Source organism: Pelodiscus sinensis, unplaced genomic scaffold (genome assembly GCF_049634645.1).
Source record: "Pelodiscus sinensis isolate JC-2024 unplaced genomic scaffold, ASM4963464v1 ctg190, whole genome shotgun sequence".
Lineage (NCBI taxonomy): Eukaryota > Metazoa > Chordata > Testudines > Trionychidae > Pelodiscus > Pelodiscus sinensis.
The window spans coordinates 111,982-137,871 of NW_027465820.1; the positions used below are offsets into that span (position 1 = coordinate 111,982).

At 69.8% G+C, this 25,890-nt stretch overlaps 1 protein-coding gene across 6 annotated transcripts; it reads right to left on the bottom strand.

Moving 5' to 3' along the window:
* Positions 1 to 670: 670 nt before the first annotated feature.
* On the bottom strand, positions 671 to 25,498 carry SNED1 (sushi, nidogen and EGF like domains 1). 6 transcript variants are annotated; one of them, XM_075914536.1, is made up of 22 exons: positions 25,340 to 25,498; positions 23,542 to 23,658; positions 23,263 to 23,379; positions 23,080 to 23,193; positions 22,747 to 22,860; positions 22,088 to 22,258; positions 21,489 to 21,602; positions 20,897 to 21,010; positions 18,327 to 18,440; positions 18,131 to 18,244; positions 17,578 to 17,874; positions 11,163 to 11,337; positions 10,041 to 10,150; positions 9,208 to 9,486; positions 8,627 to 8,771; positions 6,139 to 6,221; positions 5,121 to 5,219; positions 4,513 to 4,629; positions 3,996 to 4,083; positions 3,271 to 3,351; positions 2,945 to 2,982; positions 671 to 1,182 (listed from the first exon to the last, which is right to left on the bottom strand). In XM_075914536.1, the coding sequence occupies exons 1-21, from the start codon at positions 25,428 to 25,430 to the stop codon at positions 2,946 to 2,948; spliced, it is 2,691 nt and encodes an 896-aa protein (XP_075770651.1). In that variant the 5' UTR covers positions 25,431 to 25,498; the 3' UTR covers positions 671 to 1,182; position 2,945. The 6 variants fall into 6 exon arrangements, with proteins under 6 accessions (XP_075770651.1, XP_075770655.1, XP_075770654.1 ...); XM_075914540.1 differs by lacking the exon at positions 22,747 to 22,860; XM_075914539.1 differs by lacking the exon at positions 21,489 to 21,602.
* Between the last annotated feature and the right edge of the window lie 392 nt (positions 25,499 to 25,890).

Consider the following 25,890-nt stretch of genomic DNA (forward strand, 5'->3'; position numbering starts at 1 on the left):
CGCCTTTGCTACAGCCCGGGGGCCGGTCGCTGCGGCCTGTGTGAGGTGCACCCGTAGACAGCTCCTGCAACCTGGCCGCAGGGCCACTGCTAAGCGGTGTCTCTGGCATGTGTCACTTCAGGTGACGCTGTGCCCAGGAAGACACAACCTCGGTGCAGTTAGTGACCCGCAAACTCAAAAGCTAGGAAATGGAAACGCTCAACACTTTGCTTGAGCCTGCAGGGCTGCGATTGTGGCCAGTACCTAAGCACAGCTGGAACAGAGGGAACGGGTGCTTGGATGCCAGGCGTGGGGGCAGTTTCAGCTTCCTGGATCTACCTGGTTCAGAATCTAAAGCTGCAGAGAAGTGGCTTACAGCTGACACGCGCTTTGGAAACTTCCCGACTCGGTTCCGGCTGCACGTTCCAGCGTGTTACTACGTCAGCTGACACATGTTCTGAGCCGGGCAGCGCTGCAGAGCCTTGAGACGATTGCACAGGCCAGCGTGTGGGTGTTATAAAAACGAGGACGGGAGCAAAACCTTTCTGAGCCTTAACCTGTCCTGGGAGGAAAACGTGGGGAGGTGCTCCAGGCGTGTTAGTGAGCTGCACACTGCCACACCGTTAGAACAGCCGGTGCTGCCCACTACTCAGCACGGGGTTCTTAAAAACAAGGCAGCGGCGGTACGAGAGAAGGGGCAACGTGTCGTCCGTTTTATTTTCCACCCTCATCAGTTCAGATCACTGGGAGTTGGTGTTAACGCAGCCGTGCAGGGAAATACTTGGCTTCTCTGCGGGTGTGGGCTCGTAGCTAAGGAGCACGGGGTGGCGTGGAACTCGAGTCGTGGGGGATTTGCAGTTCAACGGCTGGGTGCTTATGCTGGCAAGCCGGAGGCTGATCTCAGCCCTGTCAATGCCTGTGCAGCTGCGGGCTCACTTGAGCAGGCCTGGGTGACAGACGGCTCGCCCCGTTGGACAGCTGGCTTGCCCCAGGTGGATTCAGGGGATGGGAAGGTCGACGGCTGCAATAAGGAAAGCCGGTGTGCAGGCCTGGGGTGCCAATCTGGGTGTGTCCCTAACCGGCGGGGGGGCGGTGACTCCTCGTAGGATGCCTCCCCCCATTTTGGACCCAGTTTGGAGAGCCGATCGTCCTGCTGTTTGAAAGCCCTTAGAACTGGTGAGATGACGCTCCTAGTGCTTTACCCTATGGGGAGAGAGCAGTCGTGTTAGCGGGGAGCACGCCGCCGCGGTTCCCTGGCTCCCGGGGAAGGACCCGCTCTCGCTCCCAGGGCTGGCTGGCGGAGAGCAGCGTAGGGCCACGGGGCCCCGTTCCCTGCGGAAGTCAGTGGGGGTTTTGGCCCTGGAGGTTGCTCTTACAGCGTTCAGCTCCCGCGCTGCAATTGACAAGGGCCCCGTGTGTGCTAGTGGATATGGATTTGCTCTAGCCAAGGCAAAGCTGTGCGGAGCGGGGCCGCACGCACGCCGAGGGCGCTGGAGCACTGACGGTTGCGCTTTGCCTGGTGAGATTTAAAGATACTGGAGCAGGTTCTGAGCTCCCACGGAGAATGCTTTCCCTGCTGCCTGGTGGCTGGGTCTGGCTGACTGCCACACGTGGGCTCAGGAAGGAATGGCCCCGGGTCGGGTTGGCAGAGACCCTCTGCAGTACGCCGCCTTGCACTAGTGTGAATGGTGAATTCTCTGTAGCGTGCGCTCTGGGAGGGGCAGAGGACGGGCAGGTGACCTTCTGTGGCCTGTAGACGCAGGAGGGCTGAGAGGGACCCGTGGTCCCTTCTGGCCTCAGATCGTTCACCCCGAAGTGGCAGGGGAGGGCGTGGGAAAGGCAGAGGGACTGGGATTCAATTCCCAGCTCTGCCGCTGGCCTGGGGAACAGTGGGAACTGAGACGCCCCTGGAATGGACACAGCCGGCGGCTGGAACGAAATGTCTTTGAGCCAACAGCAACGGGAGGAGAAAGGGAAAACTAGAGCTGTGCTAGCGTAGCCCAGGCTAGGCTAGTACTTGTTCACGTGGGGCAGCCGTTCCCAGGTGGCTGGCTTTGTCCACGCTCATGCCATTAACTGTCTGACTCCACCGCGCTCCGCTACCACGGAGTCTGGCCAGAAAGTGTGGGTGTGTCCCTGACTGTATGGGTGGGCCTTGGTGCTCTGCTCGCGTCTGTCTGGCACAGGGGCAGGCCCAGTCTCTGTAGGGGCCCTTCCCTTCTGCTTACAGCCATCTGCCAAAGGTCACATCAGGGCGGCCAGGCTGGGTCAGACCAAAGGGCCATCTCACCCCTGAACAGAGCAAGGAACCATCAAGTGACCTAGCTGCCCCTTCCCAGCTTCTGGCTAATAGCCATTGATGGACCTACCCTTGATGAACTTATCTAGGCTTTTCTCTTTTTTTGACCTTGTTACAGTCCTGGCCTTCACAACATCCTCTGGCGAGGAGTTCCACAGGTTGACTGCGCTGCATGAAGAAAAACTTCCTTTGGTTTGTTCTAAACCTTCTGCCTATGAATTTCATTGGGTGACTCCTAGTTCCAGTGTTAGGAGGTGTAAATAGCACTTTGTCCACACCACTCCTGATGTTCTAGACCTCTGTCATATCCCCTAAGTCGTCTCTTTTCCAAGCTGAAAAGTCCCAGAGCAATGGCAGCCGTTCCCTGTCCCAGACATTTCTGTTGCCCTTTTCTAGACTCCGATCTCGGCGTGTCTGCCCAGCGCTCTAGAGGCTGTGGATTTACCTAGAGGCCGTATGTTACCAGGCTTATTATCTTAGCGGTTCCCAGGCTTTCTGTTGCCCAGCAAGGGGCGCTTGTCAGAGCACTGCGCCCTCCCCTGCCCGTGTGCGCTCGCAGCCGAGTGCCCGGGGACCCGGGGAGGGGAGCAGCTCCCTGCTCGCCCCATGGTGCGTCCTCTGGCCTTGCCACCATGCGCCCCACGCCCCACCCAGACAGGCACTTACTCTATGGCTCCTTCGGTGCGCGACTGGGGCCCGGTTTCCTGTAAGGAGAGAGGGGTCTCGTGGGCACGGTGCGGCCGCTGTCTCTTGGCTCCCACGAGCCCGGAGGGCGGTCCTGTGTCCCAGGGCCCCAAGCCCAGCGCCCCGCTTCCCTGCCTCATGCTGCTCGCCGCAGGCGCCAAGGTCCCTGCTGCCCTGCGCTCTCCGGACGCCCCCGCCTGAGCCGAGCCAGCCCCTCGTGCACACAGGACCAGTGCAGGCGGCCGGGACTGACTGGGGGGTGGGCCCCCGCCACGCCCAGTCCCTTGGCAATGGGTGCCCTGGCTTACCTGCTGCCTGTCTTGGGAGCCGTGCTCTCGCAGCTCTCCTTGTAGCAGACGTCCTGGTGCACTCTGTAGACCCTCTTGTATCTGTTGGCACAGCCAGGGCAGTTAGCTGGAGGCAGGGAGAAAGCTGGAGCCCAGCTGGGCCGCAGGCGCTGGGACCCGCGGCTGCTCGTGCAGTGGCGTTTGGGTGTCCTGGGGCCGCTGGTGGATTCCTAGGCCTGCGTGCTGCCCAGTGAGCAGGGCCCGTGGCGGGAATGGAGGGTAGGGCTGGTGCGTGGCGAGGGGGCTTGTCCAGAGAGTGACGTGGCTAACCGGCAGCAGGGACTCCAGGGGCATGGGGAAGAGCCCAGTGAGTGGGAGCCCTGCCCCACTGCCACTGAGGACCCCCCAGGCACTGCCCTCAGCCAGGCCTGCGCTGGCAGCTCTTGGCACTCTGCCTAGCATGGGGGGAAAAGCACCCCAGCTCCGGCCTGCTTACCGGCCAGCCTCTCCCAGCGCTTCGGGGAGCAGCCAGCCAGCTGCTGGGCCGAGGCGTCCGCTGACACGGGGCCGGAGCTGACTGCGCCAGCCCTGGGATCGTGGGCTGCCCCGGCGGGGGGGTGCGACCGCGTGAGCCGAGGGGCGGACTCGCTGTCCGCGTGGCTGCGGCCCTAGCGGGGCGAGAGCTCTCCGCCTGTCCGGTGAGCTGCTCAGCCCCGCCCGTGGCACCCGGCGCCGGCGCTACTCACAGGTAATGGCAGACGCCGCCTTCCCAGACAGGAAAGGACTTGGTTTCGGAGTAGAGCCGCGTGCAGGACTGGGGCACCTTCTTGCAGGCTGAGCCGAGCACGGGGAGAGAAACAGGCTTCAGATGCCGCCAGCGGCTCCCCCACCTCCTGGGGGCAGCCAGGGCAGGAGGCAGCAGCTGCTGCCAAGCCAGACACAAGTGCTCTGCCGCGGCCTGGGGCCACTCGGCCCGGGAGGGACACTGAAGCTTTTCCCAGGCAGGGCGGGGCAGACTGGCTCCAAATCTGCCCTCCCCTGCCAGGTGCTAGCAGGGGGCCGTCTCTCCCCCGGCCACCAGGCCCGCTTGGGTGAAGGGGGGGGAGGCCTCTTCCTCCCAGCCAGGCGCTGCAGCCTGCTCCAGGCGACTGACCCTGCCTCCGGGACTGGGGCTGCAGCCCTAGCTCGGGCCGTCCCGCCTGCCCATCTCTGGCCCCCGCGCCAGGCTGGGGCTGATCGGGGCCGCCGCCGCTGGAGCCTCACCTAGTTCACAGCGTCTGCCCTTGAAGCCGGGGCGGCAGTCGCAGCGGGGGGCCTCGGGGCCCGGGATGCAGGTGCCCCCGTTCCTGCAGGGGTGGGAGGAGCAGTTCCGGCTCTCGCCTGCAAGCACACGCAGGGTCAGGCCCTCCAGCCTGGGCGCAGCAGCCCCGCGGGCAGGCTTCAGGGCTGCAAGGGAGGCGTAGCCCACACACCCGCTGGGGGGTCCCTGGCCCGTCCACTGGCTCCGAGCCCACCCCCGGAGAACACGTCTGCACCCGGCTCGGCTCCGGGGCCCGGGTCGGGGGCGCCTGGGGGCCTTGCGGGGACCAGGGGGTCTGGCTGGGGACCTGCGGGGCCGGTGCTTTCACCCCCAGGGCCTAGCCTGCAGCTTGCGTTCTGGGTTGGAAGGCGCCAGCCAGGCGATGCCTTGTCTGCCCTGCCCCAGGCAGCTGGAGCCTCCTCCTCGGGGCCGGGGGAGATGCGGCCCCGATCCCCATGGAGCTGGGCTGCTAGCGTCTGGGTCTGACCCCGCAGCGCGCCGTGGGGCCGGGTCTGGATTCCCAGGTTAGCGCAGGGGCCCAGCTGGGAACAGAACCCCCGGCCAGACTTACGCTCTCGCTTCTGGTTCTCAGACTCCGGCAGCTGCAGGGCCAGGCCCACCCGGTTGGTTGATTCCTCCAAGTTTTCCAGCTTCACCGGCACCTCAGGCTCTAGAGCAACACGTGATCTTTAGTAGGGTTGGCAGATGGTTGGAAAAAAATACCAACTGCCTCCCGCCCCAAAAACCCCCAAACAAACACTGGGAAAAAATTCTGTTGAAGGGGGGAAAAAAGGGGGGGGGGGGGGGAGGAGACCAAAGTGAGCAAAAAAAAAAAAAAAAAGCTCCAAGGACTTATAAACCAGCATGTCCCCTTTAAGAGTGGCGCAGGGCTGAGCACTAAGACCCAGGGGAAGCACTGCTTCCCCTAGCTCGTTTGGCTGGCAGCCTTGGGGAACCAGGTAAGCATGGGGGGGCAGAGAGCTGGGGGGCGGGCACTGAGTGGTTGGAGGGTTGCCAGGTGCCCAGCATTTTCACCTCCTGGCCGGGGAAATTCAGAAAATACCAGGCAGCGCAGGGCAGCTCCGGGTCCCGTATGCTCTCAATTTTTCACCGGGCAGGAGGTGAAAATAGCAGCCTGTCGGGTGAATATCGGGCACCAGGCAACCCGTCCTAGGCGAGCCAGGCAGCACCCAGAGCCCAGGGGGAGGGCCCAGAAAGCTGATGTCTCCCACGCCCTGGCTGGCGGGTGGGCAGGGGCTGTGGGGCCAGGCGGGACGCGTGAGCCCCCCAAAAGGCTGAGTGGGTCTGAGCCCTGCTGGCAGCTGCCTGGGGCAGGCTCCGTGCAAGCCAGACTGGCGAGGCTGCTGGGGTTGACCCCGCCCCAAGAGGGCCCAGGCCGGTGCAGAAGCAGCGTCGCTCCAGCACCAGCATGGACCCCCGCCCCGCCCTGGCCGGATTGCTCCTTGGCACTGCGGGGGGAGAGCGAGACTTCCCTCGCCCTGCGGGGCAGGTGCTCTGAGGCGCTTGGGGGGCAGCGGCAGCCCGGGCGGGGGTTGCTGCCACGCCGTGGGGGGCCGGGCGATACGTACGTGTTCTCACGCTGAGGGGCTGCTTCGGCGAGCTGCTGAACGGGGCGCTGACTCTCCCTCTGCCGTCCACCAGCTCCGTAAACCTGGCAAGGAAAAGCGCCACTGACCCTCCAGCAGCGGCCCAGGGGGGTCGTGCCCCCACCTGAACTCGGCGGCTCTGTCACGTTACCGCATTGGAGGGAAGCAGCCAGATCACGGCTGCACCCATGGGGGGGTGTTGGCCCCAAAAATGGTATAAAAGGGGCCATGTGGGGTGTTGAATAGGAGCTCACTGTCTGCTAATCCTGTGTACGCTGGTCATGTGATTGTATAATGTCTGTGTGTGACGCTATAAGCATGTACCTTGTGTGGATACTGAGTATTTCTCTGCATGGGGCAGAGCCCGGCCTATGGATATGCTAACTAGCGAGGCCCTGTGGGACAATGGCACTCAATGGGCCAAGGACACACCTAAAGACTGAGGGCTGCCAGCAGGGAACACAGGGATAGGCCGCTGGCCAGGTGACCTGCACAGCCAAGAAGAGGCCAGGAAGGAGGTATAAAGATGCCATGTGGCTGACTCCATCTTGGTACTCAGCTCAGCACTTCATCCCAGAGGCAGCAGCACAGGGATCGAAGAGCCGGAAAGAACTGTGGACCCATCCTGACCTAGGATGTGCAACAAGGACTTTTAAACCAACAGCTGTAACATCTCTGCTAGAGCCTGCACCGAGAACTGGGAGATTCGATGCATGTAATGTAGGATTCTTTAACAACCTTACTCTCAGGCTTTTCTTTATTATAGTAATAAACCTTTAGAGGATAGAGTCTAAAGGATTGGCCCAGTGTGATTTGTGGGTAAGGTCCAGAGGGTAAATTGACCAGGGATCTGTGGCTGGTTTCTTGGAACCGGACAGAACTTGTTCGGGGTAGGTGGGATTGGGTGCTAGGACCCCCCACCTGTGTATGAGGCCCAGGCCATCTGGGGCACAGATATTGCTGGGGTGTCAGAGGGGTTTTGCTCATGAGGCTTCAGGCAGGCTGCTGAAGCGCTCTGTGAGACTGGTTTGTGGCCTGTCTGGAGAGGTCACCTGTCTGGGGGCTGTAAGGAGCCCCGAAGTTGAGCAATTCGCCCTGAGCGGACGCCCTCAGCTGTGCCCAGACCGGCCCATCACAGGCTCCTGCATGGGTCTACAGCTCACCCACAACAGGGACAGAAGGTGAGTGCTGGGAGGAGGGGCTGGGAGGGGCGGGGCAGCCAGTGTGTGCTGGGGAGCAGCCAGTGCACACTGGGAGGGCGGGCCTGGGGAGGCAGCCGGTGAGCGCTGGAGGGGGCAGGGCACTGGTGTGTGCTGGGTGGGGCAGGCAGTGTGCACTGGGAAAGGGGAGGGCGGGGCAGGTGACGCGCTAGAGGGGGTGGGGCAACCGGTGCGCGCTGGGGGGGAAGGCAGTGTGCAGTGGGGGGGCAGGGCAGCCGGTGCGCGCTGGAGGGGGACAGCTGGTGTGCACTGGGGGGGGGCAGCCGGTGCGCGCTGGAGGGGGACAGCTGGTGTGCACTGGGGGGGGCAGCCGGTGCGCGCTGGAGGGGGACAGCTGGTGTGCACTGGGGGGGGCAGCCGGTGCGCGCTGGAGGGGGACAGCTGGTGTGCACTGGGGGGGGCAGCCGGTGCGCGCTGGAGGGGGACAGCTGGTGTGCACTGGGGGGGGGCAGCCAGTGTGCGCTGGAGGGGGACAGCTGGTGTGCACTGGGGGGGGCAGCCGGTGCGCGCTGGAGGGGGACAGCTGGTGTGCACTGGGGGGGGCAGCCGGTGCGCGCTGGAGGGGGACAGCTGGTGTGCACTGGGGGGGGGCAGCCGGTGCGCGCTGGAGGGGGACAGCTGGTGTGCACTGGGGGGGGCAGCCGGTGCGCGCTGGAGGGGGACAGCTGGTGTGCACTGGGGGGGGCAGCCGGTGCGCGCTGGAGGGGGACAGCTGGTGTGCACTGGGGGGGCAGCCAGTGCGCGCTGGAGGGGGACAGCTGGTGTGCACTGGGGGGGGCAGCCGGTGCGCGCTGGAGGGGGACAGCTGGTGTGCACTGGGGGGGCAGCCGGTGCGCGCTGGAGGGGGACAGCTGGTGTGCACTGGGGGGGGCAGCCGGTGCGCGCTGGAGGGGGACAGCCGGTGCGCACTGGGGGGGCAGCCGGTGCGCACTGGGGGGGCAGGCGGCTCTGTGCTCACACAGCAGTGGCTCCACGCCCATTGGGCTGCAAAGGCTGCAGCAGCTCCCAGGCACAGGGCACTGGGGCAGCAGGTCAGCCTGGAGCCGCGAGAGGCGGGCGCGCCAGGTCCTGAGGGCCAGGGCGACTCCTCGCGGGCTGGCTCCCTCGCGCGCTGCCCGCCCCTCTGGCACGACGGCCCAGTGAGTCACACGTGGCCCGGCTCTGGCCTGGACGCGGGTTCCACAGGGCCCCCTCTGGGTCCTGGGTCACTGGGCACGCGGGGCTGGGCCCGCCGCTGAACCGGGCCCTACCTTGGCGCCTGCAAGGGTTCCTCCGGGACGTGGTGATCCGCCAGCAGGCGTGGTTCTGGCAGCAACGCTGGGGGCAGCCTGTTCCTGAGCACCCGGGGGTGTCCTGTTTGGCCCCCGCGCCTCTCCGCGGCCCCCTCCCGCTGCACTGCAGGCCACAAAGGGTTACGCTTAGCTAGGGCGAAGCAGTGGAAGAAACGGTGTCATTCTGCCCCCAGGGAGCCGCCGTGGTGTGCGTGGAATCAGTGTGTGCGCAGCCAGCGTGCCCTGGAAACGCCCACAGTGCTGCGCTGGTGCAGCCTCCGCCCTGCGCCGACGGCCCCATGCTGGACCGTTTCCCCGGCTCCCCGCGTGGCCTGACTCAAGGGGTCACCCCCCCGCGAGCTCCAAGCCGCTCTGCAGCAAACGTGGAACCAGGCAGGGGTGCTGGGGGCTTTCGAGCGGAGCACGCACTCCCTGCCGCTCGGGCGGGGTGGCTCTAGCACGTGGCTGTGCTGTCCCACGGACACGTCCCCATGCCCCCTTGGCACAGCACTGGGTCAAGGCCAGCTTTCCCCACGGAACCGGGAGGCCCACGGACTTACGGGTGAGGACGTAGACGTGGGCTGGCTCGCTGGGCCCTTGGCCAGACTCCGTGTTCTGGATGGCTGTCACCGAAAGGCGATACCGCTGCCCGGGGAGCAGGTCCCGCACCGTGTAGGACGACAGCTTCCCGTTGGGCACGTAGCGGCTCTTGGTGCTGTGGCTGGCGGTGACGTTGATGATGTAACCCGCCACGGACCCCGCCGGCGGCTGGTCCCAGGCCAGGGAGGCAGAGGTGGCGCTGACCCGGGAGGCAGTGAGGTTCCCCGGCCGAAGAGGCCCTGCGCCGGCGGAAGGAAACATCTGTCCGAATGGGTTCAGTGGCGCCGCCGTGGCTCGGGGCACTCTGCCAGCCCGGCCATAGCCTCTGCCCCGCCCGCCCGCCAGCCGGAGCCCCCAGCTGCGTTAGCGGGTGCTGCAGCCCGACCCGCCCTTCCCATGGCCCCTGCCAGGGTCGACTCCAGAGCCAGGCTGCCTTGACTGGACGCAGCGTGGCCCCGATGCCGTGGGTGGGGCCCTCTCCCCGCAGTGCAGGCCGCCAGGGAGAGCGGGGTGGCGGGTGCAGAGGCGCAGCGGTGCTGGTGCCGGCTCTCCAGGTGGTGGGGCAGGGCGGGTGGGGCGTGTGCAGCGTGGGGGGTGCTGGCCATTGCCTCCCCCTCCCTCCCAGGAGGGACTCTGGCCTTTGAGCAGGCACCTGCTCCCTGCCTCCGTCTGACGCGCTGTCCCACCAACCCCGCCGAGCGGAGCCTCGGCCACGCCGGCCGGCGCTGGAGGGAGCCCTTGGGGCAGCGGGATCCTCCGCCATTTCAGTGCCGGGGCGTCTGGTTACACTCACGCGTCCACACATGGAAGGGCGCCGCCTGGCTCTCGGCAGGGTGCTCGTCTGTGCCCAGCCCGCTCAGGGTCGCCACCTGGACGAGGTACTGCTCCCCCGGCCGCAGGTCCCTGGGGCAGACGCAGGGGAAGGAGCCAGGGTCAGGCTGGGCTCGTGACTCCCCGCAGCCCCCTGGGCTGCTGAGACCTGGCAGGTGCACTGAGTCTGCCAGCCAGGGCTCCGACGCACTCGCCAGGCTCCCCCAGGCCTCTGACCCCCACTCTGAAAGCAGGCGCAGGAGGGATGCCAAGGCAGCCAGGGCGGGCAGGAACCCGCGCGTAGCATGTGATGGATTCTTTAGTACACAATGGGAGTGTGCTCGTACACGTGTCTGTGTGTGTGCTCCGGTGCGTGCAAGTGCACACTGTGTGTGTGTGTGCTCCTGTGCATGCAAGTGCACACGTGCGTGTGTGCACGCGTGCTCTGGTGCGTGCAAGTGCACACGTGCGTGTGTGTGTGCACGCGTGCTCTGGTGCGTGCAAGTGCACACGTGTGTGTGTGCTCCTGTGCGTGAGTTTCCAGCCGGATGGGCCTGTGAGCTCAACTAGGGCTGCCAGCTGTGCTCCTATCCACCCCGAGGGAGGCACACGAGCGGGCGGGTTCTGCCGTGGGCACTTCCACTGCAGAGGGGCCCGTCCTGCCTCCCCAAGAGGGCGGGGACAGGGTTGGGGGCGGGTGCAGCTGAGCGCAAAGACGTGGGAGGTAGAGCAGGCGCGAGGCAAGCGCCTGGCCAGCCAGGACAAGGCAGGGCGCCTGCACTATCATGGCCGTGGCAGCAGGCCCAGCGCTTTGCCCTCCTGGGCCTTGCCTGGCAGGCGCTCAGCGAGCTCCGTAGCAGCCTGGAGCCGGCGCACCAGGGAGCACCCACCCCCCACCTGTGACCCCGGCTGGCCAGCCAGCTCCCCGCAAACAGGCTGCGCTGCCTCTGGCGTCCTGGCTGCCGCGGGCCACTGTAGGGCCTGGGCGCGAGCACCTGCTGGACGTAGCAGCCTGGGCCCCTGCCTGCAGCTTGCCAGGGCCCCGCAGGGAGGCGGGTGGGACGCACCCTCCAGCCGCCTGGGCCGCGCCGCTTCCCCCCCTCACCTGAAGGTGTGCGTGGCCAGGCTGCTGTCCAGCTCCACGGTGCGGCCCCCCGGGGCCCCGGGCTGGCGGATGGAGACGCGCACCTTGCTGGCGGAGGCCTGCTGGGGAGCCCACTGCACCGTGAGGGCGCTGGCCGTCACGTTGGCGATGGCAAATCCCTCCACGGGGCGCGGTCCTGCGGGGAGGAGGAAGCCAAGGCCGGGGGTAGTGAGCCTTCGCCTCGAGGCCCCCAGACGAGGTGCTGCCCCCATCCCCGTGGGGCCCGTGCCCACGGGTGCTCGTCCCCTCAGAGCTGTGCAGCCCCGCCCAGCACTGCGGCCACTGGGCACCGGCCCGACAGCCTGGCGTGGGCCCTCCCCGGCCAGCGCCCTACCGCCCAGCGCAGGCAGCGGGCCCCCAGCAGCCACCTGAGGCCTCGCAGGACCCTGCTTGGCTCGCCAGGCAAGAGCAGGCCCTGCCGCGACCCCGGGCGCTGGGGAAGGCTGGGAGCGGCCCGTGGCCGTGCTAAGCCCGTCAGCAGCACCTCACTGAACCCTGGAGGCTGCTCCGGTCGGTGGGGCCCGCACCAGCTGGCCATAGTGGGCAACGCTTTGAAATCTTGTCGTGCCAAAGGCCAGGAACTCCTAGGACGGGGCCAGGGAGAGGGGCTGGCCCAGAGGGTAGAGCACTGGATTGGAACTCGAGACACCTGGGTCCTGGGCCTGGCTGAGTGAGTGAGGCCCCTCCCATGCCTCAGTTTCCCCTCCCACCTGTTGGCCTTCTCAGGTGTTTCAGTCTCGCTCCCCTGGGGGCTGGGGCCGCTAGTGCCACTGGACAGGAGGGGGGAGCCCAGGCCTGTATTACTGGGGGCCAGCTCGAGAGCGAGAGCCCAGCGCCCTGCTCAACGTGCCAAGGGCCCATCTGCTGCCGAATGAGCCAGTCTGGTGAACGCGCCGCTGGCCCTTTCCAGCCTCGCCAGCTGGCAGGGCTGCTCGTCCCTCCAGGGCCCGCTCTGAGCCGCCTCGCCGGGCGTGCACCCGACCCTGCGCCGGGCGGCCGTTCGGTGGGCTCCCAGCTGTGCCCCAGCGCTGCTGCCCGGATGGCCCCCGGGTAACACCGGGATGTCAGACTGGAGCAGCCCCTCTGCCTCTGCCAACACCAGCTGCCCCCAAGGAGACCAGGCAGCCCGTTGGCAGGTGGCTTGCGCCCTGATGGAGGGGCACCGTGACCCTCCTCCGTTAGCCTCTCAGGCTTTGTAATGTCCCCCGTCCGCAGGAGGCCCAGGGCTGCTCTGAACCCTAGCAAAGCCTGGTCTCCGAGAGCCTGCAGCAGGGAGTCCCCCAGGTCAGCTTGCTGGCGGGTAGGGGCATTTTCTCGCGTCACTTTCACCCGTCCTGCAGTGCCCGTTTGGCCCGGCCCGGCTGCACGCTGAGCGCAGCGGCAGAGGCTGACAGATCCACCGGCCCCGTCCGACTGCTGCCCGACGGCTTGCGCTGGTGTGGGCCGTGCATGCTGAGCGGCTGCTGGCCCCAGGGCCTTGCCTGAGCTGCACACAAGCCTTAGGCAGCGCAGCGGTGTCGTCCCAAGGGCTCCTTCCCAGCCGCAGCGCTTTGCGCCCAGCACCGCTGCGTTTCCTCGGCCGGGCGGGGCGGGAAGTACGGCCCTGGCCGGGAGCTGGCTAACCGGTGGCCGGCGGGGCGGGAAGTACGGCCCTGGCCGGGAGCTGGCTAACCGGTGGCCAGCGGGGCGGGAAGTACGGCCCTGGCCGGGAGCTGGCTAACCGGTGGCCGGCGGGGCGGGAAGTACGGCCCTGGCCGGGAGCTGGCTAACCGGTGGCCAGCGGGGCGGGAAGTACGGCCCTGGCCGGGAGCTGGCTAACCGGTGGCCGGCGGGGCGGGAAGTACGGCCCTGGCCGGGAGCTGGCTAACCGGTGGCTGGCGGGGCGGGAAGTACGGCCCTGGCCGGGAGCTGGCTAACCGGTGGCCGGCGGGGCGGGAAGTACGGCCCTGGCCGGGAGCTGGCTAACCGGTGGCTGGCGGGGCGGGAAGTACGGCCCTGGCCGGGAGCTGGCTAACCGGTGGCGGGCGGGGCGGGAAGTACGGCCCTGGCCGGGAGCTGGCTAACCGGTGGCTGGCGGGGCGGGAAGTACGGCCCTGGCCGGGAGCTGGCTAACCGGTGGCCGGCGGGGCGGGAAGTACGGCCCTGGCCGGGAGCTGGCTAACCGGTGGCCGGCGGGGCGGGAAGTACGGCCCTCGCCGGGAGCTGGCTAACCGGTGGCCGGTGGGGTGGGAAGTACGGCCCTGGCCGGGAGCTGGCTAACCGGTGGCCGGCGGGGCGGGAAGTACGGCCCTCGCCGGGAGCTGGCTAACCGGTGGCCGGCGGGGCGGGAAGTACGGCCCTGGCCGGGAGCTGGGTAACCGGTGGCCGGCGGGGCGGGAAGTACGGCCCTCGCCGGGAGCTGGCTAACCGGTGGCCGGCGGGGCGGGAAGTACGGCCCTGGCCGGGAGCTGGCTAACCGGTGGCCGGTGGGGCGGGAAGTACGGCCCTGGCCGGGAGCTGGCTAACCGGTGGCCGGTGGGGCGGGAAGTACGGCCCTGGCCGGGAGCTGGCTAACCGGTGGCCGGTGGGGCGGGAAGTACGGCCCTGGCCGGGAGCTGGCTAACCGGTGGCCGGTGGGGCGGGAAGTACGGCCCTGGCCGGGAGCTGGCTAACCGGTGGCCGGTGGGGCGGGAAGTACGGCCCTCGCCGGGAGCTGGCTAACCGGTGGCCGGCGGGGCGGGAAGTACGGCCCTGGCCGGGAGCTGGCTAACCGGTGGCCGGTGGGGCGGGAAGTACGGCCCTGGCCGGGAGCTGGCTAACCGGTGGCCGGTGGGGTGGGAAGTACGGCCCTGGCCGGGAGCTGGCTAACCGGTGGCCGGCGGGGCGGGAAGTACGGCCCTGGCCGGGAGCTGGCTAACCGGTGGCCGGCGGGGCGGGAAGTACGGCCCTGGCCGGGAGCTGGCTAACCGGTGGCCGGTGGGGTGGGAAGTACGACCCTGGCCGGGAGCTGGCTAACGGGTGGCCGGCGGGGCGGGAAGTACGGCCCTGGCCGGGAGCTGGCTAACCGGTGGCCGGCGGGGCGGGAAGTACGGCCCTGGCCGGGAAGTACGGCCCTAGCCGGGAGCTGGCTAACCGGTGGCCGGTGGGGTGGGAAGTACGACCCTGGCCGGGAGCTGGCTAACCGGTGGCCGGCGGGGCGGGAAGTACGGCCCTGGCCGGGAGCTGGCTAACCGGTGGCCGGCGGGGCGGGAAGTACGGCCCTGGCCGGGAGCTGGCTAACCGGTGGCCGGCGGGGCGGGAAGTACGGCCCTGGCCGGGAGCTGGCTAACCGGTGGCCGGCGGGGCGGGAAGTACGGCCCTCGCCGGGAGCTGGCTAACCGGTGGCCGGCGGGGCGGGAAGTACGGCCCTGGCCGGGAGCTGGCTAACCGGTGGCCGGCGGGGCGGGAAGTACGGCCCTGGCCGGGAAGTACGGCCCTGGCCGGGAGCTGGCTAACCGGTGGCCGGCGGGGCGGGAAGTACGGCCCTGGCCGGGAGCTGGCTAACTGGTGGCCGGCGGGGCGGGAAGTACGGCCCTGGCCGGGAGCTGGCTAACTGGTGGCCGGCGGGGCGGGAAGTACGGCCCTGGCCGGGAGCTGGCTAACCGGTGGCCGGCGGGTCGGGAAGTACGGCCCTGGCCGGGAAGTACGGCCCTGGCCGGGAGCTGGCTAACCGGTGGCCGGCGGGGCGGGAAGTACGGCCCTGGCCGGGAGCTGGCTAACCGGTGGCCGGCGGGGCGGGAAGTACGGCCCTGGCCGGGAGCTGGCTAACCGGTGGCCGGCGGGGCGGGAAGTACGGCCCTGGCCGGGAGCTGGCTAACCGGTGGCCGGCGGGGCGGGAAGTATGGCCCTGGCCGGGAGCTGGCTAACCGGTGGCCGGCGGGGCGGGAAGTACGGCCCTCGCCGGGAGCTGGCTAACCGGTGGCCGGTGGGGCGGGAAGTACGGCCCTGGCCGGGAGCTGGCTAACCGGTGGCTGGCGGGGCGGGAAGTACGGCCCTGGCCGGGAGCTGGCTAACCGGTGGCCGGCGGGGCGGGAAGTACGGCCCTGGCCGGGAGCTGGCTAACCGGTGGCCGGCGGGGCGGGAAGTACGGCCCTGGCCGGGAGCTGGCTAACCGGTGGCCGGCGGGGCGGGAAGTACGGCCCTGGCCGGGAGCTGGCTAACCGGTGGCCGGCGGGGCGGGAAGTACGGCCCTGGCCGGGAGCTGGCTAACCGGTGGCCGGCGGGTCGGGAAGTACGGCCCTGGCCGGGAAGTACGGCCCTGGCCGGGAGCTGGCTAACCGGTGGCCGGTGGGGTGGGAAGTACGACCCTGGCCGGGAGCTGGCTAACCGGTGGCCGGCGGGGCGGGAAGTACGGCCCTGGCCGGGAGCTGGCTAACCGGTGGCCGGCGGGGCGGGAAGTACGGCCCTGGCCGGGAGCTGGCTAACCGGTGGCCGGCGGGGCGGGAAGTACGGCCCTGGCCGGGAGCTGGCTAACCGGTGGCCGGCGGGGCGGGAAGTACGGCCCTCGCCGGGAGCTGGCTAACCGGTGGCCGGCGGGGCGGGAAGTACGGCCCTGGCCGGGAGCTGGCTAACCGGTGGCCGGCGGGGCGGGAAGTACGGCCCTGGCCGGGAAGTACGGCCCTGGCCGGGAGCTGGCTAACCGGTGGCCGGTGGGGTGGGAAGTACGACCCTGGCCGGGAGCTGGCTAACCGGTGGCCGGCGGGGCGGGAAGTACGGCCCTGGCCGGGAGCTGGCTAACTGGTGGCCGGCGGGGCGGGAAGTACGGCCCTGGCCGGGAGCTGGCTAACCGGTGGCCGGCGGGTCGGGAAGTACGGCCCTGGCCGGGAAGTACGGCCCTGGCCGGGAGCTGGCTAACCGGTGGCCGGCGGGGCGGGAAGTACGGCCCTGGCCGGGAGCTGGCTAACCGGTGGCTGGCGGGGCGGGAAGTACGGCCCTCGCCGGGAGCTGGCTAACCGGTGGCCGGCGGGGCGGGAAGTACGGCCCTGGCCGGGAGCTGGCTAACCGGTGGCTGGCGGGGCGGGAAGTACGGCCCTCGCTGGGAGCTGGCTAACCGGTGGCCGGCGGGGCGGGAAGTACGGCCCTCGCCGGGAGCTGGCTAACCGGTGGCCGGCGGGGCGGGAAGTACGGCCCTCGCCGGGAGCTGGCTAACCGGTGGCCGGCGGGGCGGGAAGTACGGCCCTCGCCGGGAGCTGGCTAACCGGTGGCCGGCGGGGCGGGAAGTACGGCCCTCGCCGGGAGCTGGCTAACCGGTGGCCGGCGGGGCGGGAAGTACGGCCCTCGCCGGGAGCTGGCTAACCGGTGGCCGGCGGGGCGGGAAGTACGGCCCTGGCCGGGAGCTGGCTAACCGGTGGCCGGCGGGGCGGGAAGTACGGCCCTCGCCGGGAGCTGGCTAACCGGTGGCCGGCGGGGCGGGAAGTACGGCCCTCGCCGGGAGCTGGCTAACCGGTGGCCGGCGGGGCGGGAAGTACGGCCCTCGCCGGGAGCTGGCTAACCGGTGGCCGGCGGGGCGGGAAGTACGGCCCTGGCCGGGAGCTGGCTAACCGGTGGCCGGCGGGGCGGGAAGTACGGCCCTGGCCGGGAGCTGGCTAACCGGTGGCCGGCGGGGCGGGAAGTACGGCCCTGGCCGGGAGCTGGCTAACCGGTGGCCGGCGGGGCGGGAAGTACGGCCCTCGCCGGGAGCTGGCTAACTGGTGGCCGCCCCGGCGGGGGCCTGGCTAAGCCCCACGGTGCATGGCGAACGGCGCAAGGGATGTGACAGCCGCAGCCCGCGGCTCCAGCTGGCTCAGGTCTCTGACAAGCCTCAGGCCGGCTGACTGGGTAACCGTGTCCCCCCGTTTCCCAGGCCTTCCGCCAGGGAGTTCAGGGCAGCTCCCAGCATGGAGCCCCGTGCTCACTGCTAACCTGATGCCCCAGGAGAACCGGCCGCTAGCGCCGCCTGGGCCTAGGTCCTGACCCAGCTCCCCGGCGCCTACGCCGCTTCCCAGCCCGCGGAAAGCCCAGCCAACGGCCCGCACGTCTCCCGGAGAGGCGGTGAGCGAGGCAGGCCCCTGGCGCCGGGGCCGTTGTGAAGAGCGCTCTGTGTGGCTGGGGCAGCCCGTGGGGCCTGGCGTATTGTGTGGGGGACGTCCTGGCCTGGTCTGTGGGGACGCCCCGCCAGGCTCCCGCGCTGCCAGCGCGCTCCACGGCGGCGGGGGGCCAGGGCTCAGCCAGCGCACACGACGGGCCGACAAGGTTGCTGCAGTGCTGGCTGGTGGCACCAGGCCGGTGGTCTCCGTGAGCTGCCTGGGCAGGGCTGGCGCAGGAGCCCAGGCGCAGGCCGGAGCCGTGCATGCTCACGCGGCCCCTGGGCGCTACTCACTAGTGCGTGTGCTGAGCATGACAGGCCTGCTGATGTCGTTCTTGCTGTTCGCGTTGCGTTTGACTGCAAAGACAGAAATATTGTAGGCTCTGCCGGAGGCTAGTGCCCGCAGTTGGTGGGCAGAACGACTGCGGTCCACAAAATCGGTCCTGCGGTAAGAGCCGTCGGCGGATACGTACGTCACGGCGTAGCCATCAATCATCTGCCTGGCGACCCGCTCTTCGGGGGGGCGCCAAGAAATCAGCACCCCCGAGTCCTCCACCCTGTCCACCTGCAATGCTGTCGGCGGCAGCAGCTCTTCAGGGGCCAGAGCCGAGGGAGAAGGGAGACGGCGAATCGTTAGCCCGGGCGCCGGCTGAGCTCAGGCAGGCCCAGCCGCTCTGTCCGGGCGGGGCCCCCGTAGGAGACAGCAGAGCAGCCCGGGGACCCAAATCCAGGCCGCCCCCACCCTTCCCCTCCCCGGCTGAGGCCAGCACCCGGGGGGCCAAGCCCCTCTGGCACAGTGGGCCTGCCCCCCCTCCCCCGACAGTGCCCGCTGCCCCTGCCCCGGTACCTTTGTCGCAGCTCTTGCCTGTGTAGCCCACTTTGCAGGTGCAGCTGTGGGAGCCGTTGCTAGGCAGGCAGTAGCCCCGGCTCCCGCAGGGGCTGGAGAAACAGGGGTCGCTGGCTGGGGAGAGAGACCGGTGGTCATGGCCCGTGCTGCCCAAGGGGGCGGGGGCTGCGGGAGGCCCAGCCCGGCCAAGGCTCACCCGTCTCGCAGTGGGAGCCGAAGAAACCCTGCGGGCAGACGCACAGGTAGGAAGCCCCGGCGCTTTCGCAGGCCCCTCCGTTCCGGCAGGGCGCTGAGCCGCAGGCGTCCACTTCTGGAGGGCAGAGAGCGTCAGTCCCCGCGCCAGAGGGCAGCGCGTGGGGGCGGGCTGCAGCCACACGCCGGCCACAGACTCGTCCCATGGGCCCCTCCCACGCCGCACGGCCACGCTCCGCAGCAGAGCCCCGGCTCGGGCAGCCAGCGGCCCAAGGCCGGCGCACGGACGCCGTGGGGAGCTGTCTCGTGCCGGTGGGACAGCAGCGCAGGCCGCTCTGGGGGGCAGTGATGCCCCATGGGGGTCGCTGCCACATGCAGGCAGGCGCGAGGGGGGAGGCGGCGGGTGCAGGTCGGAACCACCATCCAAGTAGCCTGTAGCCAGAGCCTCTGTCCTGACACCCGTCTGTGCAGCACCAGCTACAGCTGTTTGTTAGGTGGCTGTAGTTGTAGCTTTGTTTACAAGCTGTGGGCCAGAGCCTCAAGTCCCTGCTCGGGGCAGGAGCCAAAGTCCAGACTCTCCACTGACCCTCTCGGGGAGAACCCACTGACCAGTGACGGTAAGACCTTGGCACCGGGACACTGTGAGTGTTCGCCAGCACACCTACCCTCGGCACGGCACGGCACGGCACAGCACGGCACGGCAGAGCACGGCACGGCAGAGCACGGCATAGCACGGCACCGCAGAGCACAGCACCGCACAGCACGGCACCGCACAGCACGGCACCGCACGGCACGGCACCGCACGGCACGGCACCACACGGCACGGCATTGCACGGCACCGCACGGCACGGCACCGCACAGCACGGCACCGCACAGCACGGCAGAGCATGGCACGGCAGAGCACGGCATCGCACAGCACGGCACCGCACGGCACGGCACCGCACAGCACGGCACCACACGGCACGGCAGAGCATGGCACGGCAGAGCACGGCATCGCACAGCATGGCAGAGCACGGCACCGCAGAGCACGGCACTGCACCGCACGGCACCGCACAGCACGGCACCACACGGCACGGCATTGCACGGCACGGCATTGCACGGCACGGCAGAGCACGGCACAGCACAGCACAGCACAGCATGGCACCACACAGCACAGCACGGCACGGCAGAGCATGGCATGGCACGGCAGAGCACGGCATCGCATAGCACCGCACGGCACGGCACAGCACAGCACAACAAGGCACGGCAGAGCACGGCACGGCACGGCGCCACAAGGCACAGCAGAGCACGGCACCGCACCGCACGGCACCTCACGGCACCGCACAGCACGGCATTGCACGGCACGGCAGAGCACAGCACCACATGGCACGGCATCGTACGGCATGGCAGAGCACAGCACAGCACAGCACGGCACCACACAGCACGGCACGGCAGAGCATGGCAAGGCACGGCACAGCACAGCATCGCATAGCACCACACGGCACGGCACGGCACGGCACAGCACAGCACGGCACCACACAGCACAGCACAGCACGGCACGGCAGAGCATGGCATGGCACGGCACAGCATCGCATAGCACCACACGGCACGGCACGGCACACCACAGCACCACATGGCACAGCAGAGCACAGCATCACATAGCACCACACGGCACAACATGGTACCATGCAGCACAGCATGGCAGAGCAAAGCACAGCATTGCCCCACATGGCACTGCCCTGCACGGCACAGAACAGCAGAGTAAGGCACAGCACGGCGTGGCGCAGCACCACACAGCATGGCAGAGCGTAGCTTGGCACTGCACAGCTTGGCACTGGATGGCACCGCAGTGTGGCACTGCACAGCTTGGCACTGGATGGCACCGCACAGTGCGGCACTGCACAGCTTGGCACTGGATGGCACCGCACAGTGCGGCACTGCACAGCTTGGCACTGGGTGGCACGGCACAGTGCGGCACTGCACAGCTTGGCACTGGATGGCACCGCACAGTGCGGCACTGCACAGCTTGGCACTGGATGGCACCGCACAGTGCAGCACTGCACAGCTTGGCACTGGGTGGCACGGCACGCTCGTGGGAAATCATTGTCATGCCAGCGGAGCCAGATGATCAGGCGGCGCGGGCCGGTCTCCAGGACCGTTGCGTGTGGCTACCCGACCTGCGCCAGGCTGAGGCGCCCGGTCACTGAGGCCCTTGGCCAGCCCCTCGCAGAGTCCCGGTGGAGCCGGCCCCGCCTCTGTCTGCCAAGCCGGAGCAGGTGCTCGCGCCCCCGGCCCTCGTGAGACGGTGGCTGGAAAAGGTCCCACTGGGAGGAAGGCTGGCCCAGTGGTGAGGGCACCAGGCTAGGCGGCTGCAGCGCCAGCTTTGAATCTAGGCCCCCGCCAGGCCACCGGACGCGGCTCCCCACCCGCAGGGCCAGGCGATGGAATTCCTGCCTTGCCGCAGGCCAGGCCGCCTCCTGGGGCAGCTGAAGAGCCCGGACGAACCCAGGGCCGGCCCCCCCCCCCGAGTGCTGCTCTGGGGCTCAGAGCAGGGCGCCCAGCTGGCGCGTGGAGGGCTCGGCCGGAGCTGGCTACCTGCTTCACAGTGGATGCCCAGGAAGCCAGCAGGGCAGCGGCACGCAAAGGCCCCCGGCTGGTCCCGGCAGGTCCCTCCGTTCTTGCAGGGCTCGGACTGGCATTCGTCAAGCTCTGTGCGGAAGCAAGGAGGAACAGCCATGGCTAGCGAGGAGCCGCCCTGGGCAGGGCTCCTCGAGGACGTGCCGCCCCGGCGCGGGCCTGGCGCAGGCAGGGAGGAAGCAGCAGCGCCCTAATCAGCTCCCCCCAAGTGCGGCGGAGGGTGCAGGGGGCGCATGGCGGGCTCTGGCCCTCTCCTATGGCCCTGCAGCTGCCCGCCGCCCGTTCCCTGCCCGTACCGCGACGGTGACCCCGCCATGCCGCCCGACTGCGCCGGAGAGCCAGGGGCTGGATCCCAGTGGGCCCTAGCTGGGACGTCCAGCCCCCCTGCCACGTGCCTCGGACTCTAGGTCGCCGCATGTGTGCTGGGGAGTGTGGCGCTGCCGGGCCACCCTCCCGATGGCTGCTGGGGAGGCCACCCCCGGCTAACGCCCCGGCCACGCCCTGCAGCGGGCAGGTGGGGCAGCCTGGCCACTCGGCTCCGTTCTCTTACCCAGCTCGCAGCGGGGGCCGGTGTAGCCTGCGTGGCACACGCACAGGAACTCGGCCACGCGGTCCTTGCACACGCCCCTGTTCAAACAGGGCTGGGACAGGCACTCGTCGATCTCTGCGGAGGGGGACGCCTTCGTGACAGAGCCAAGCCCGACGGGATCCCAGCCACGCCTCCCATGGCCACGGCTGTCCCCCCGCACGCTGCTCTGCTGGCCATGCCCAAGTGAGCCCCGCCCACGCCGACGGCCTAGCTACTCAACCCTAGTGGGGCACAGGCAGGGCCCCGACCCCGCCCCGTGCCGGCGGCGGCAGGGACGCGGGGCAACGGGCGCGTTAGTGGCGAGGAGCCGTGCAAGGGCTGTACGCTGGGGGCAAAGCGCCTGCGGGAGGGAGAGCCGGGCTGGGCGTGGCAGGGGCGCAGGGCGATGGGGCCTGGGCTGGGGAGAAAGGGGAGGGGCAGCCGCACACAGCTCTGTCCTGCTGCTCCATCGGCGCCGGGGCGGGAGGTCCCGGGAGGAGGGGAAAGGCATTTCCTGGGCATCCAGCCATTGTGGCGGGACCCTTGGGCTGCGTGGGCCCTCCCCCTTCTGCCCCACGTACCGTGGCACGCCGGCGGGTCGCTCCAGGCGCCCTGTGGGCCGCAGACGCGGGGGCTGTCCGGGCGCAGGCTGTAGCCTGGCTCACACTGGTATTCGGCCAGCGCGCCCAGGCGGGTGGCGTTGAACAGCGCGCGGGCGTGCTTCACCGGGCCGGGCGTGCCGCAGTCCACCGCTGGGGACACAGCAGGGAGGGCAGGCTGTGAACACGGCTCCCCAGGCCGCACCGTGGCTCTGAGCCCCGTGGGGCCGAGTGCTGCAAGCCAGGCTTTCTGCAGCCCCCGAGCAGGAGGCGGCATCGGCGCGGCCCGGACCCTGAGGCATGCCCAGCCCCAGAACCTGCCTGCCTGCGCCAGGGCTCCCAGTCACCCCGCGGGGACGAGCGCCGGGTTACCCGTGGCCTCGGCTCCGCCCTCTCCAGCGCCCCCGCGGGGCGCCCGAGGCAGGGAGGAGACTGCCCGGGGGCGGGGCATGGACCGGGCACACTCAGAACAGCCTCTCCAGGGCTGACGCGCCGCGTCCACGTGGCTCGGCCCAGCGGGAGGCCTTGAGGAGCCCTGTGGGTGGAGACGGCCCAGCGACCGCGCCTCCCCGCCATGCCGCCTCCAGCCCGGCCAGCGCTCTGCCGGGGGCAGCTGGGACGTAGCAGCGACGGCCCGTTACCTGTCTGGCAGCGCTCTCCCACGTATCCCGCCGGGCAGGCGCAGGTGTAGTTGCTGCCGTGGGCCTCGCAGGTGGCTCCGTTTTCGCACGGGCTCAGGAAGCAGGGAGAAGGGGCTGGAACAGAGCGTCCCGAGTGGCCGTGGGCGCGTGGCCCGGAGCCCTTCCTCCCGCGGCGCTCCCAGCGCTCCCCCCAACGCGGAGCAGCCCAGAGGCCTTGCCAGGCCGCCTGCCGGGCCCACGCAGGAGCTTGGTCTCTGGGTGTGCTGGCCGGGTTCCCGGGGCCCGCCCGCCGGCCCGCCCGCCCGGGGCCCTGGTTCTGCGCGGCGCTCGTACCTTCGCAGTGCCGGCCCGTGTAGCCCGGGGCGCAGTCACACTTGTACTTGCCGATGTAGTGGAAGCAGGTGCCCCCGTTGTGGCACGGCCCCGAGGTGCAGGGGTCTGGCTTCCCTGGGCACAAAGAGCCGTGTCAGGCAGCGGGCAGAGCCGGCGCCCCCCCCGCGCTCGGCCCGGGCGTACCTATCTCGCAGTGCCTGCCGGCGAAGCGGTAGGGGCAGGCACAGTGGTACTCGCCGTCAGCCTCCTTGCAGGTGCCCCCGTTCCGGCAGGGCCCCGAGCTGCACAGCCTGGGCCTGGCTGAGGACAGAGAACAGGCCGCGGGGGCCGTTAGCCAGCGGGGCCCGGCTCTGACCCCCGGGGAGGGGCGCTCGGCGGCCTCCCGGCAAACGGCCTCTGGGCCGTGGCGCCTGGGAGGTGCCCGTCCCCGGCCTGCCCAGCCCCCGCGGGCCCTGGCGGTACCTTTCTCGCAGTGCCGGCCGCTGAAGCCCCGGGGGCAGTCGCAGGTGTACGAGTCCTCGCGGGCGTCGCAGGAGCCTCCGTTCAGGCAGGGCTCCGAGTCGCAGGGAGACGTGGCAGCTGGGGGCCCAGACGGGAGGGTCAGTGCAAGCGACCTGCAGCGCAGGCCTGAGGCTGGAGCGCCAGGGCCGGCTTCCCCGCGAGCGCCTGGCCCGGCTCCGGGCTGCAGCCTTGCTCTAGTCAAGGGCAGGGCAGGGCAGGACGGGCTTCCAGCGATTCTGCCGGGCTCCGGCCGGGCCTGGGGCCTCCCTCACCCAGCCCCGGGGCAGGGCCAGAGGGACCGGGCACGGTCACCCCGCCACGCCGCCCAGGCACGAGGGGAGGGGAGAGCTGCTCCCCAGGGACTGCGCCCGGCGGCCACGCCGCCCGTCCTGGCCCCCGCCCCGCCTGCAGCTCCCGCCCCTCAGCCACACGGAGCGCCTGGCCCGCCCACACCCCCTCTCTGCTCCTCCCCCCCGCAGCTCCCGCCCCTCAGCCACACAGAGCGCCTGGCCCGCCCACACCCCCTCTCTGCTCCTCCCCCCCGCAGCTCCCGCCCCTCAGCCACACAGAGCGCCTGGCCCGCCCACACCCCCTCTCTGCTCCTCCCCCCGCAGCTCCCGCCCCTCAGCCACACAGAGCGCCTGGCCCGCCCACACCCCCTCTCTGCTCCTCCCCCCCGCAGCTCCCACCCCTCAGCCACACAGAGCGCCTGGCCCGCCCACACCCCCTCTCTGCTCCTCCCCCCCGCAGCTCCCACCCCTCAGCCACACGGAGCGCCTGGCCCGCCCACACCCCCTCTCTGCTCCTCCCCCCCGCAGCTCCCGCCCCTCAGCCACACGGAGCGCCTGGCCCGCCCACACCCCCTCTCTGCTCCTCCCCCCCGCAGCTCCCACCCCTCAGCCACACTGAGCACCTGGCCCGCCCACACCCCCTCTCTGCTCCTCCCCCCCGCAGCTCCCACCCCTCAGCCACACAGAGCGCCTGGCCCGCCCACACCCCCTCTCTGCTCCTCCCCCCCGCAGCTCCCACCCCTCAGCCACACTGAGCGCCTGGCCCGCCCACACCCCCTCTCTGCTCCTCCCCCCTGCAGCTCCCGCCCCTCAGCCACACGGAGCGCCTGGCCCGCCCACACCCCCCTCTCTGCTCCTCCCCCCCGCAGCTCCCGCCCCTCAGCCACACGGAGCGCCTGGCCGCCCACACCCCCTCTCTGCTCCTCCCCCCCGCAGCTCCCACCCCTCAGCCACACTGAGCGCCTGGCCCGCCCACACCCCCTCTCTGCTCCTCCCCCCGCAGCTCCCACCCCTCAGCCACACTGAGCGCCTGGCCCGCCCACACCCCCTCTCTGCTCCTCCCCCCCGCAGCTCCCACCCCTCAGCCACACTGAGCGCCTGGCCCGCCCACACCCCCTCTCTGCTCCTCCCCCCCGCAGCTCCCACCCCTCAGCCACACTGAGCGCGTGGCCCGCCCACACCCCCTCTCTGCTCCCCCCCCCCGCAGCTCCCATCCCTCAGCCCCACTGAGCTCCTGGCCCGCCACACCCCCTCTCTGCTCCTCCCCCCCCCCCGCAGCTTCCATCCCCTCAGCCATATATGGAGTACCTGGCTCACCCACGCCCCACTGCACTCCTCCCTCTCTGCTCCTACCCTTCCCCCCTGCTCCTCCACCACCCTGCAGCTACCACCCCCTCAGCCACACTGGGTGTGCCTGGCCCGCCCACGCCCCCCACACCTGCTCCCTGCCCCGACCGAGCCAGACTCACAGTGGTTGGTGCCATAGTCCGTGTGACACACGCACAGGTAGCTCCCCCCGTACTCCATGCAGTAGCCCCCGTCCGGACACTGCGTGTTCATATTGCACGGCGTAGTGGTCACTTCTGTGAGAACAGCACCAGCCGGAGAGCAGCATGACCCCCGTGTGCCCGGCAGAGTCCCGGCGTGTGACCCCCCCCCCCCCGTGTGCCCGGCAGAGACCGGCGTGTGACCCCCCCCTCCCGTGTGCCTGGCAGAGACCGGTGTGTGACTCCCTCGTGTGCCAACCGGAGAGCGGCGCGTGACCCCCCCCGTGTGCCAACCGGAGAGCGGCGCGTGACCCCCCCCCCGTGTGCCAGGCAGAGACCGGCGTGTGACCCCCCCCTCCCGTGTGCCAACTGGAGAATGGCGCGTGACCCCCCCCCCGTGTGCCAGGCAGAGACCGGCGCGTGACCCCCCCGTGTGCCAACCGGAGAGCGGCGCGTGACCCCCCCCCGTGTGCCAGGCAGAGACTGGCACGTGACCCCCCCCCGTGTGCCAGGCAGAGACTGGCACGTGACCC

Excerpts from the sequence above, each read along its gene's own strand:
- SNED1 (XM_075914536.1), bottom strand. The coding sequence starts at position 25,430 with ATGAACACGCAGTGTCCGGACGGGGGCTACTGCATGGAGTACGGGGGG. Across the intron at positions 23,380-23,541 it reads CGGCCGGCACTGCGAGAAAG|CCAGGCCCAGGCTGTGCAGC; the intron begins GTACCGCCAGGG and ends CTCTGTCCTCAG. Across the intron at positions 8,772-9,207 it reads CCACGTCTACGTCCTCACCC|TGCAGCGGGAGGGGGCCGCG; the intron begins GTAAGTCCGTGG and ends TGTGGCCTGCAG.